The 13,900-nt window shown below is 41.6% G+C and overlaps 1 protein-coding gene across 2 annotated transcripts; it reads left to right on the forward strand.

Moving 5' to 3' along the window:
• Window positions 1–938: 938 nt before the first annotated feature.
• Window positions 939–12,493, forward strand: LOC113032548 (zinc finger protein Xfin). Of its 2 annotated transcripts, none has more exons than XM_026185527.1 (2): window positions 939–1,192; window positions 9,046–12,493. In XM_026185527.1, the coding sequence occupies exon 2, from the start codon at window positions 9,101–9,103 to the stop codon at window positions 12,134–12,136; it is 3,036 nt and encodes a 1,011-aa protein (XP_026041312.1). In that variant the 5' UTR covers window positions 939–1,192; window positions 9,046–9,100; the 3' UTR covers window positions 12,137–12,493. The 2 variants fall into 2 exon arrangements, with proteins under 2 accessions (XP_026041312.1, XP_026041313.1); XM_026185528.1 differs by lacking the exon at window positions 939–1,192 and adding an exon at window positions 3,879–4,343.
• Window positions 12,494–13,900: the final 1,407 nt, after the last annotated feature.

Below are 13,900 nucleotides of genomic sequence, written 5' to 3' on the forward strand. Positions count from 1 at the left end.
GCACCCCTAATATATATATATTTATAGCATTTGATTGTTGACCCCACATACTATTTAAATACTTGTATCTACATAGAGACTTGATACCTAAGCATCATTTTATGAGCCATTACCCATCTTCTGTTAGTAAAATTGGCCCCTTATTACACATGTGGAGTATGAGGTTTGAAGCCAAAGTGAAGGTGTTTAAAGATTTTTATAAACATTTCAAAAATGCAACCAAATCACATGCTAAAAAGCATCAGTGCTTATCACCAGGAAACCTTCACCCTAAAACAAAATGAATTTGGGCCAATTAAATGTTTTTCTGTCAGAGACAAGAATGTGGTCAGCAATTAAGTTCTTAAAATGATTTGTTCAAAAGAGCTTTTCTCAACTACTTGCGTTAAAGTTGATAGTTTAGAATATAAAGCTGGACTTGTTGTTTGCAGTACCATGGAAGAAAATATGCCTATCTTTTGTCAAATAAGTGATATACTTTTGGTAGAAAATCCCTTTTTTAATAACCATTATCATGCAGTCAGTACTGTAAAGTGAGGAAAGGTGAATTATTAAAAATATCTGAGTTTAAATTTCACAAACAACTTTATATGCAAAGCTTGTACAATGTTTCAGATTTAAGTTTGTATATTGTACCTTAATTTTCATTAATAGTGTTAAATATTTAACTATTTTGAAAGTGTTAATTTACATCTGGAGAGTGTGGAGCTATTAAAAAAACCCTGAAAAAGTGTTGAAATCAACACTTTGATAGTGATACTTAATTCACCTTTTTTTTTTAAAAAGTGAACATTTGCTGAGTGTAAAATTTCTACAGATCTCGGTGTGTAGTGTGTTGTTTTGTGGGACTCTGTGCTTCATATGCAATCTGAACTCTAGTACAGATACAGAGCCAATCCGGCACGCGGCCATGGGTGCACAGGGTAGGCGCTGCTAGAGGCTTTCCGTTAACTGCGCACGCGCGGTGCAACCCCTTCCGCGCTTGCTGCAGCTGCAGCTTTCCGCTCAGTGCTCTACCTTCTGGCACAGCATCACATTTGTTCACCATAGAGCTGGGTTGAGCTGAGCTTTCCTTCCCTTCCCTTGAGAGTTCGTTCTTTGCGTGGACAGATGTCTACCGAGCCATTTCCTCTCCTTGTTCCCAGCCTTTGTGATTCCTCGTCTGCAGAAAACGTTCGCGCTCCTGTGACTGGTGAGTACGTGAAGATAGAAACGGGCGGTTTCTGTGGAGCTGCTGCTTCGTAGGTCATGGTAGCTAGCTTGCGAGCGTTAGTTAGTTATTCATTTCTTGGGCCTACTCGGGAACGTGGCCGGGCACCTCCTCCTGGTTAGCTTTCACTAGCAAACCCCCTTTGAGGTGTTTCAGCTAGACACTGTTTATGTACGGTGGGCGCGAATGTCAAGCTAGCTATCGGAGCTAGCAAAAGCTCTCATATGCGTCAGTTGGAGCTGTTTAAGCATTTGTTAGTGCAAAAGTAAGTTGGCAAAACATTGTAGCTGTGTTTGTTAGCAGTGCGTCCAGCATTAGCAAACCAACTTACACAGGTAACGCTATTATTCTTATATTACTTAGTAACGACCCTGTCAGTGTGCATATTTATGCTCACCTTGCATTGAGTGTCTTGGCTGTGGTTGATCTTCTTGTTTATAGTCCGATAATGCAAGCAGCAAGTCAGACTGGCCTCCTCATGCTTGAACTTCAAATATTCAAAATATTCATAACATGATTATGTGTCATTACTTTAATTAATAACATTTTTAAAGTTATTGTGTTGCACATAGAGGAAACACTTTATGGTTAATGTTTCCCTAGAATTAATATCATATCAATGACATTAACCTTTTTTGTTTTTGAGTGAAATCTGTGGCAGTTTTTAGGTTTCATCCATTCTTTGCCACATAAAAATGCACATTAAATTAAAGCTCAGTACAGAAAGTAAGGAAACTTCTTTGGTTAATTATTTGTTTGTTTTAATGCTTCTTGGCAATAAATCTGATATTGTTGGAAAGCATATTTATTTTCCCTTAAATGGTGCCATATTTAAATGGGGCGACCATGGCTCAGGGGGTTGGGAATCGCATCTGTAACCGGAAGGTCGCCGGTTCGATCCCTGGGCTCTCTGTCCTGGCCGTTGTGTCCTTGGGCAAGACACTTTACCCTACTTGCCTACTGGTGATGGCCAGAGGGGCCGATGGCGCGATATGGCAGCCTCGCTTCTGTCAGTCTGCCCCAGGGCAGCTGTGGCTACAACTGTAGCTTGCCTCCACCAGTGTATGAATGTGAGAGTGAATGAATAGTGGTATTGTAAAGCGCTTTGGGTGCCTTGAAAAGCGCTATATAAATCCAATCCATTATTATTTGTTTGGAAATTGCATTTGCGGGTTGAGCAGCAGAATTGAGTATATAAGTTGCGCCCGTGGGGAAAAAAACGTGCCAAACCTAGTCTGGGACTGATGAGAAGATGTCATCTAAGATGACAACATCACAGAGCAGGGTTTATCAGAGACTACTTCCACAATTTAGAAGTGAGAGGATCCCTGCAGTTCTGGCCTCAACCTCACCGAGCACTATTGAGATCAGCTTGGGCGTATTGTCGTGCTAGAGTGACCAACACAACTGTATAGAGATTGACAGACCACGTGACTTTCGCCCATTGCATGCTGGGAACTCGTGGCAAAACAATTCAAGTACCGCATCAAATGCGAGCATTTGCAGCACCGCAAAACGTTCATTCTCCGGTTCCAATACCTTCTTGCTTTTTCTTTGCCCCCCCCCCCCCCCCCAAAAAAGGAATGTACAAAACGAAGGAGAACAATGCCGGTCCGTACAAAGACAGACTTGATGAAAAGTCAAAGAAAAGATACGAGGAAAAAATCAAAGGAGTGAAAGGTTTAGACCCTTACGAGCACACAGAGTGGACAAAAGACGTTAGCGTGCTGCCCAACTTTCACCACGCTCATATTTATAATTATACGGTTCTTGGAGTGAGTGCATGCACTCATGAAGTTTTTAGTAACTTCAGGTCACTGCAACAAGCCCAGGTACAGTTTACCGACGGATGGGTACAGGACCTTGAAATGCACCGTGTAGAACGAAAGACCATCGTACGTATCATAAGTTTACCAGTCTCACAAATTGTCTTCATAAATACACATTCGTTAACAGTTTATTAATAGGACCTTTGAGCTCAACGGTAATTAATTAGTAGTGGAAATAATTTCTGGTTCGCATTACAGAAATGTAGCAGTGACAATAATATTGTATGCTGTAATCCTACTGCGCAGTTAGTGATACAAAAACCTGTTTTATCCTGTGAATAAAAGTATATGTTTTTGTCAATGTACCATAATAACAGAAGCGAAACGCAATATTGTGTCAAGACAATTCATTATTTATGCACAATAAACAAAGGAGCATAGCGCGACAATTTCTGTTCAGCGCCAGACTTGCTTGTAACCTATATCACCAATTATGTTATGAAAAATGACGTATTAACTACTACAAAACACTGACCTTTGTGGGAATGCTTGGAGCAGACTAACCTGTGAGCTGGAGTGTTCTGAGACGTTATATTTGGTCTTTGATGGGCTGCAATCCAGGCCATCCGTCGCCTCTTTGTTACTTCGGAAACATGGCTCGAACAATTTCTCTTCAATGACGTAATCCGATAACAACCGATCTCTTTACCCGTCGGCTTCCCGTGGCTGTCATACAACCGGCTATTGCAGTTAATAATACAGCAGCTTCTTGCCATTTTTTTGTGTTTCTTTTTATCGCTGTGTAACTGATTTCAATTGAAAGCCTGCGTGCGCTAGTACCTCTTGCCACGAGTTCCCAGAATTCTTTGCGGTTTTACCCCCTTTTCAATCTCTATTGGCTGACTATCCCACGCAGCTTTCTATTATCTTTGCCACATCAGTGTTTTGATTTCTGTAAAAACTGTAAAAAGCTGTAGGTGAAGTAGAGTGACAAATTCTTGGCAAGAAACATTTTTGCAACCCTAAATATCCCAGCATTGCCAGTATAAATGCACAGCTATTTGGTCCATAGAAGTGCGATCACTTGTGACTTAAAATAACATTTTTGATATGGCAGCAAGGTTAAGAAAGTGTTTGAAGCTTAAGGCAAAGTAACAATAAAAATGTTGGAGTCAAACAAATCTTTAAGAACACAAAATATGGTAAACAAAATAAAGGTAACAGCAGCTACAAATGATTGGTGTGAAAATTCAGTAAGTGACTGTCATCACTGTCTTCTTTCAACTGCTCTCTTTACAGCTTGCGACAGCAGATCATCTGCCTTCATCTATCCCTAGCATACTCTTCGTTTGCATCAACCCGCTGTACGTTGTCTTTTACTACATGCCTCTTTTCTGCGTGGTTTGCAACTCCATCTTTAACATCCTTTGTCCAGTATATCTACTGTCACTCCTCTGCACATGTCCAAAACATCTCAGCCTTTTCTCCTTTGCTAACTGCTCTATCTGAGCTGCCCCTCTAACATATTCATTTTAAATCTGGTCCACCCTGGTCTCTCACAGTGAAAATCTTAACATCTTCATCCCAGCTTCCTGTATACATCATAGAGGTCTCACTACCTTCTCTTTCACTCTCGGTGCTGTCCTTCTATCACAAATCACCCCTGGCACTCTCTTCTTCACCTGTTTTGCACACATTTCATTGCTTTCAGCCAATTTCGGCTACTCCCGTATTGCCACAGCAGGTAGCTATCCATGTTTGACTTGGCAGATTTTAATGCCAGATGCCCTTCCTGATGCAGAGACCCTAAAGGATTTGTCTCCTCCCCGGACACTGTCCATCACTTTGCATTTTGCAAATCATAGAACACTTTATGTTGGTTTCTCCTTTAATTTATCACCCTATCTGTATCAGCTAAGAGATTTCCTTTTCTTTTTTTTTTCTTTTTTAAAAATATTTGGGTAGTGAAAAATTAATGATGGGACCTGTGTTGATTTGCATTACATGTGAGTGGCTGTGAGTGAGTGCAGTTTATCGCATGACCAAACATGCAGCCATCTGGTTTTGCTCAGCCGCACAGCTTTGTTGAGGCTCTCCCAGTTGGGCATGCTTCAGAGGCAGAATCACAGTATCACAGGTCTGCACATTTTTTTCCTGCTGTCAGGAGTAAGTGGAAATGCACCTCATCATGCCAGTGGAAATGAGGGTCAGTCTGTAGCTTGAGGACCTGATCCCATTTCTGCAGAAAGACCTGATAGATTCTTCTGCAGTCCCTCCAATCTAGGGCATGCTTCATCTGCTCTGTAGAATGAGGTGTTGGGAGGAAAGACCTCTGCAAAAGGCAGCTCTGTCCAAGCGTGTCTTTTACCACGTATTTTTTTATGGTTTCAAATGTATCGCTTTTTTTTGGAGTAGACATGATAAAGCATTAATATAGTTTGGTCATAGTCACTAACATCCCAAATGACAATGGGCCTCATTAATAGTGTTTCCTATATTATTTGTTTTTCCCTTTTATTCATATATATATATATATATATATATATTAGGGGTGCAACGATACACAAACTTCACGGTTCGGTTCGATACTTTGGTGTCACGGTTCGATATTTTTTCGATACAAAAAAAATGTTCATGCCTTTTTAATTTGTCATTTATTAAAATTATAAATATATATTTTAACTCAAAAGTACAGTTTTTAAATTTAACCCTAACCCTTGTGCGCGTTTTTTATTTTGACAGCGAATACGCACCTGCGGACCACTTATGTGCAGCCCTGGTTATTTAGCTCGTCATATCGCAGCCACAGAAATTCTTTTGTCCATGAAACCATGAAGCTGCACTTTCTTTTTGCCTTATAGTCTGATTTGTCATAACTTCTCCGTTTTGTGGTAAGCTTTTCTTTGGCTGTCACTTCTTCACCCTGACCTGTCTTATTTGGCTCAGAAGAAATGAAATATATATCCTCCTGCTTTTACACACGCACTCACATAAGCTCAGCGATTCTCTGCGCGATCAACCTCTCACATGTTTAAGCTGCGGGAGATTTCACTTGTCATGTTTGCATAGTGAGCTAACGATTAATAAGACGATGTCAGAGGAATTGGTGCACAAATTTTCATCACTCACAGATCAGTACTGTCGCTCTCTATACACAGTTCGCGCGATTGCAAAGTGAAAGCAAAAAAACAAGCGCAAATTCAAACGCGATTTCAATATGTCACATATTGACAGTGGCTCACCGATGCCAATGACATAATTACCCAGCTACATTTCTGAAAGAATGCAAAAGCATTGACATATATTTTTCTTCCTACAATAGCCCGACGGGCAGGGAAGAGATAGATTTTGGTAGCCCGACTGAAAAAAATCGCTAGCCCCAGGACGTCGGGCTAGCGATATTGCGAGCCCTGTATCTGATTGAGGAATCACTCATCTTTGGAAAAGAGAGTTTATTACAGAGAAATGGCTCTTTCCAAAATAAAAGCTATACTATCCGCTTCTTCTGGGCTATATTCTCAGCAGCATAAGGAGAATCATGTGCTAACAGCTGTCTAAATGACTCGGCTAAAGTTAGTAGCATGCTTGTTGTTTTTGTCTTTGCACTAGGATGATGTCGGCGTAAATGTGCACTCATATTCGTTGTGTTCCCACTAGTGATTTCAGGTTAATCTCGTTGAAATGACCTTAACGCCACAACACGGTAAATCTCCGTTAACGAGCTACCGCCGATCGCCCCGTGCATGGGGCTAGACGGCCAACACGTTAACGAGCTAACTGCGCTAACACACTAGCTCCCACCCATGTAATTGAGCATTGCACGGCACATCCAACATACTGTTTTACTTTAGTCCATAACTCGCTTACCTTCAGGGTCATACGTCACATGAAAACCAAAATAATTCCAAACGCCAGATCTGGAGAGCTTAACTTCTGTCTTGCTAGCTTGCCCTGCGCTCTTCCTTCTGACTATGCTGTCTGTGTTGAGCACTCAGTGGATCTGCGCTCGACAGTGCAGCCTAGGCGGAGTAGTCGAACGCAGATTCACTGAGCGCTCAACACAGAGAGCATCGTCAGAAGGAAAGTTGATAAAATAAATTGCAAATGTTGTATTGTTCGATACATATGCGTACCGAACCGAAAGCACTGTATCGAACGGTTCAATATCGATACGAATATCGTTGCACCCCTAATATATATATATATATATATATATATATATATATATATATATATATATATATATATAATTTTTTTTTTTTTTTTTTTTATGGGTGCAACGATACTCGTATCGATATTGAACTGTTCGATACAATGCTTTCGGTTCGGTACGCATATGTATCGAACAATACAAAATTTTTAATTTATTTTATCAAATTTCCTTCTGACTATGCTGTCTGTGTTGAGCGCTCAGTGGATCTGCGCTCGACAGTGCAGCCTAGGCGGAGTAGTCGAACGCAGATTCACTGAGCGCAGGGCAAGCTAGCGAGACAGAAGTTAAGCTCTCCTTGCAACATGGCAAATTGAACCTCCCCCAACCTCATTCAGATCTGGCGATTGGAACTATTTTGGTTTTCATGTGACGTATGACCCTGAAGGTAAGCGCGTCATGGACAAAAGTAAAACAGTATGTCGGATGTGCCACGCAATGCTCAATTACATTGGTGGGAACTAGTGCATTAGCACAGTTAGCTTGTTAAGGTGTTGGCCGTCCAGCCCCATGCACGGGGCGATCTGCGGTAGCTCGTTAACGGAGATTTGCCGTGTTGTGGCGTTGACATCATTTCAACGAGATTAACACTGACAGCACTAGTGGGAACACAACGAATATGACTGCACATTTACGCTGACATCATCCTAGTGCAAAGACAAGTGGAATCAGACAAAAACAACAAGCACGCATGCTACAAACTTTACCCAAGTCATTTAGACAGCCATTAGCACATGATTCTCCTTATGGGGACCTGATATATTTAATATGCTGCTGAGAATATAGCCCAGAAGAGTATAGCGTATAGTATAGCTTTTATTTTGGAAAGAGCCATTTCTCTGTAATAAACTCTCTTTTCCAAAGATGAGTGATTTCTCAATTAGATAGATTTGTTTTTTAAATTATTTTGTTGTTTCAGCAACATTAAATTTAAAAACTGTACTTTTGAGTTAAAATATATATTTATAATTTTAATAAATGACAAATTAAAAAAGCATGAACATTTTTTTGTATCGAAAAAATATCAAACCGTGACACCAAAGTATCGAACCGAACCGTGAATATTGTGTATCGTTGCACCCCTAATATATATATTGTGAACAAAGATGGGACATTCTGTTGGCTTTTTGCATCAGTGACTTTGCTTTTCTCCAACCAAACAAAATTGGTCAGTGGTCATATGCAAAACTTTCTGCATTTTTTTTTTATGCGCATAAATTAAGGTGATTTGTATACACATAGGTAAATAAAGCTCAAGGCTTAGTGTGTATGGGAAATGTTTCTCTATAATTTCTCCAAAGGGTTTATGGGTAGCAGGAAACTTAGAATTCTTGCTTCTTTATTGTTGTTTTGTTTTACTCGGGTTTCTGCTGGGTCAATTTAATGTTGCACTAAATTATTGTCGCACAAACACCTGCTATAATGCTAATTGGCACAATACAGACAGACTCCAGGGAATTAATTTTCTTCAAAGCTATATTAACAAGAGATTATCCAGTCATAGTTGACCACTTTTACATACAATGATAAAGGCTCTACCCTTCTGTAATCTGCAATTGGCAGACTAATACCTGACGGACACTTTCCTCCTTAAATCTACTTTACTTTTTTTTTCAGTTGCCTTTTTTCTGTGTGAAAATGTACTCTCAAACGGTTTGGGGGTCACCGTAGGTCTGCCAAACCACAGGGTTTGCTCTACACTTGGGGAACCCTGGCATCAGTACTCAGAAAAAACACATTTAACTGTGGAATTAATTGAAATAAATATGTGTGCTTGTGTTGTATACTTTTAAACGGAGACTGTCTGCTTTCTATTGCTGACATCCTTTTGTTCATGTTGTTTGTGTGATTTACAGGAATCCATCCTGTTTGACCACCTGATTGCCTGCCTCATAGGGTAAATTGGCTGCCATGATGCTTGGGCTACAGGGAAACGCTGCCAAAGTGTATCGCTGTGTGGCTTGTTCAGCCACCTTTACTGGATTGGCCTCATTGCTAGTACATCAGGCAACCCATGCCAGCCCACCCTCCAAGGTCACCTCCCCTCCTCCAACCCAGCCTAACATCAGCCCACATGAAACGCCGTTTGCAAGTACAGACTCATCCATCGAGCACCTAAGCTCGCCAACACTCTTGCCTGACAGCCCTACACCTTCTTTCTTTATTTGTGATTGTGGAGAGGAATTTCAGGACTTTGGTCTTATGCTGGAGCACAAACGTTCACATATATCTCAAATACAGCTGCTGCAGCCCCTGGATAGTAACATTGTTCTCCCCAGTGCAAGAGATTGCAATAAGGATTTTCCAACCCAGCATGTATCATTCACTCCTGTAACCCAGTCCAGTTTGGCCCTTGCTTGTCCCTCTACCTCCAAGTCCCCAGCTGTTGAATTACCTACTTTAACAGCCCAAAAAGCAGATGTAAGCCTGGAGGACAATATTGCCATAGTAACCGATCCTCAAGGCCAGTGTGCTCCCCCTGAAAATGATAGTGAGGAGCAACTTCAGAACATGCCATCCACTGCCGAGCAAATAACAGAGACTGTAGAGGAAACTAATTTCGAGGAGAACACAAATGCTGTCCGCAGCTGTGAAAAAGGAGAGAATTTGCCCACAAATAACATCCTTATGAAGCTGCTCGCATCAGCGTACATGAAACACTTACCCCTTCCTCAGAGTCAGGATCAGAACGAAAACACTGTTATCCCCAAGCAGGAAGCTGTACCCATGGATATAACACCAGGATCAAAAACAGAAGCGGCGCCAATCAATGATCTGTCTATTGCACAGTTGAGGCGACTCCTCGCAAAACCCGATATAAAGACAAAGGCTCCATCCATTAGCAGAATTCTTGAGTCCAGTAAGAAGAGGGTTGTCTCTCTGACTAAGACTTTATCTCCTGTTGTAGTTCTCGAGACTCGTCAAAAGCTCATGGATCCTGTTGGTAGCGGAACATATGGGAAATACCAGTGTGGCCGCTGTCGTAGGGTTTTTCAGAACCTGGACAGATTGACAGAGCATCATTTTTTACACAAAAAAGAGAGGATTAAGTGTTGTCGTCGATGCAAACAGCTGATCATTGGGAGACTGCCTTTGCCTGACAATCATGTGTGCCCTCAGTTCGGAAACAGGGCTCTACCGCCATCAAGCGCTTTAAAATCCAAGTTTCCATTTGCACAGAAAATAGTGCCGTTCCACAGTCTCAACAATGCGAAAAAGGTTTTCTTCTGTCCAATGTGCAAGCACAGCTATGCACGGAGGTGGAACCTCAAAACACACAAGTGCCAAGGTCCAAGGTCAGTCCTCTCTCAGCAGATCAATCCCTCAATACAGAAGATGCTAGCACTGCAGTCCACTAAAAGCATTGCCAGTGATGGTGTGGATGAAGTCAGTGCTGCATCCCAGAATTCCAAGAGCATTGGCGTGGGCACGGAAGTTACTGGCCGTATCAAGGTAGAGGTGACCTCTCCAAATGCAGAGCAGTCTGCAGTTTCACAATTGGCCTGGGCTCGCCCAGCACAGAACTTCTCCCCATTCTCCCTGAAATCTCCAGTGATGGAGCAGCACAAGGATAATTCTGTGTGTAGCATTTCACTCCAGCAAGGAGAAGAAAATAACTGGGATGCAGAAGCAGCCAATAGTGACGGTAGTAACGAAGGGCAGTGGACGATGCCTTTGGATGATGAAACGCAGGTGTTCAGTTCTGCAGAGAAGGGTGTTGATGATGAAGCGAAGAACTCCTTTTCAGTCGAACATGGTCTGCGCTATTTCGTCCGGGATGGAGTGAAACGATACCCGTGCAACAGATGTCAAAAAACCTACAGCCGTGCTTCAACTTTGAGGCGCCACCTGCGACTCTGTGGTTTCAGGCCACGTGGGTTTGGAGCTATAGCACAGGGTGGTAGTCAGGGTTTGGTTACACTGAATGCCAATAATATCAAACCAATGTTTTCCTGTTTTGTCTGTGGGAAAACCTTCAACCGCAAAGATAACATGATGGTTCATAGAAAAAGATGTCAGTTTCAACGAACCATGGCAGATGTGGAAAGAGGGACTGTGCAGACGAGCTTGCCAGGCAATGGATCAGCAGAGCCAGCAAGTCAAACCCAGGAGGATGATGGAGGAAACTGGGGCATCATGTCACTGCCGTCTGTACTTCCAAGGAGGGTGACGTGTGAGTGTGGGGTTGGATTTACGTCTCCGAGACTTCTCTTGGAGCATTTGCAGAAGCATGCTCAAGAATCGTACACTTGTCCAACTTGTGGAGAAACAGTCAATTCCTGGGCAGACTATGAAGTTCATTTGCAGATCCACATGCATCCTCATCACCAGTTACTGAAGGGACTACAGCCACAGCGATCACAACCACTGTTGATTCGATTTCAGCAGCAGCAACCTCCACCGCCGCAGCAGCAGCAGCAACAACAACAGCAACAGCAGCAGCAGGTTCAGTCAGTGCACCCTCCTCCACAGAAGCAATCACACCCAGAGCCACTACCAAATCCACCAAAGAAGCAGGGGAGGATTGTGTGCACACGATGCGGGAATACTTTTGCAACTCGCTGTTCCCTCCGAAGGCACATATCATGGAATCGATGCAAAGGTGCACGGGTTACAAATCAGTTTGCAAGCCCACCCAAAAGTGTGCACTGTTCCCACTGCAACGCTGACTTTCCAAACACCATCAGTCTGATTTTTCACCAGAGGAGCGGTGCCTGCAAGCCTGCCATCAAGCCTGTCCGCTGTCCTGTTTGCCTCCGCTGGTTTGGTACAGTGGAGAGTTTGCAGAAACACCTGCTGACTCACAAACAGTCTGAATCGTACCGATGCGACGTCTGCCAGGGTACGTACCCAAACCTGAAATCACTCAAAAACCACCGCAGGAGGATTCATCGCATCATGGCTGGGGACATAAATCCAAAACCACAAGAACAGCTTACATCTTAACAACATTTTTTAAAATTGTGTCTGTCTTGAGAGTGTTGGATTAAGAAATGAGCTCTTTTTTTTTTATACTGTGTTCTTTTTGCTTTTTTGTTTTTAAACTTTACAGGATGTTGTACAGCTACATAAGATGTTTTTTTTTAAAGTGCGATAGTAGCTTAACCCTCTTTAAAAATGTTTAAAAAACAAAACAGACATACTACACATTTTAGTTTTACTAAGTTGATCCTTATTTTCCCTGTGCTCAGTAGCCTGTAAATGATTGAATATTTTATTAACCAAACTTTTATCATCGGGTTGGTGCTGTAGCTTGTTGTTGTTCTTGGTGTTAATAAAGATACCAGTATGTGAAACAGAAAAGTTGTGAACTCTCTCAATGGACATGTTAAGTATATTGACCAAACCTTATCAAGTAAAGGGTGCTTACTTCATGTCGTCACAGTTTGATATTTTATGCCACCTCCATCATCCTATGTGGTCTTTTGGAGTATTGTATTGATATTTCTGTAACTTAAGGTTTTCATGAATGTGATGTACCAAGATCATTAGATTGCTGCTTCATACTTAAATTGTAGGTACCCAATAGAAAGAAAACATATCTGAGATTTGCATATTTATGAGAGAATACCAATTTCCCTCCCATTTTTTTTATTTCCTTAATCTTTGGTCAGTTATAGCTCACTTTTCATATTACATAAGTACTAAGTGGCTTACTTACCAGGCATTACAGCTTTTCTAAAAAAACAATGGAGGAGCTCAATCCAGCCACAATTACCTGGACTCAAGGCTGCTGTCTGAACAGGCCATGTTAAAGTGTTTGTGGTATAATGGTAATCAGAATAAATCAACATGGTTGACAAATGAAAAGTACATGATGTGGATGTGTAGTAAAGTTAAAATGCTGTGATCTACACTTGAGAGCACAGTGCTCAAAAGCTGTACAAACGGGATTTCAAGCAGTTTATTTAATCCCTACTTGAGGAGATTTTAACTTTATCAAATGACCCTCATTAGCAGAATTAGAAGTGCTTAATATCTGTGTGTCCAAGGCAACATTCTAGAGCAAGTGGCACTGAGTCTGCTGCCATTTCCAAGGTCTGGATTGAACATTGTAAGTCAGTGTTTTTCTTTACAGCGTGAAATCTACAATTCACTGACATAAACTGCAGCAAATGCAAAAGTAGATTAGTAACAATCAGTATAGGTATTAGTTTAAGTAAAACTCACAGGCTGTGCCTGCTGTTGGAAGGTTTAATAACATTCGTGTTAACTTGTTTGTGTAAGACTCACTTAGGCTGGATTAAATGTACAGGTCTCACTGAGCTAGTGACATGGATAAAGGTCTTACCGCACACTCACCAGACACTATTAGGTACTTTTGGTGAAGCCATTTTTGCTTTCAGAAATGCTTTATTTCTTTGTCTCAGAGTCAACAAGGTGCAGGAAACATTCCTCAGAGATTTTGGTCCACGTTGACATGATAGCATCATAGTTGCTGGAGCAACTGTGTGATGCAGCTTTGAGCTGCACATCCATCATGTGAATCTCCTTTTCTCCCACATCCCAAAGGTGCAGTGAACTCACTGCCATGTTCAAGAAACCAGTTTCAGATCATTTAAACTTTGTGATGTGTTATTCTGCAAGAAGCAGACATCAGAATATGGGTACACTGTGGTCACACAGGGTTGGACATAGTCAGCAACAACAGGTAGGCTTTGGTGTTTAAATGGTGTTCACTTGATACTAGTAGGTCCTAAGTATACCAGT

The sequence above is a fragment of the Astatotilapia calliptera genome, chromosome 11, assembly GCF_900246225.1.
Source record: "Astatotilapia calliptera chromosome 11, fAstCal1.2, whole genome shotgun sequence".
Taxonomy (NCBI): domain Eukaryota; kingdom Metazoa; phylum Chordata; class Actinopteri; order Cichliformes; family Cichlidae; genus Astatotilapia; species Astatotilapia calliptera.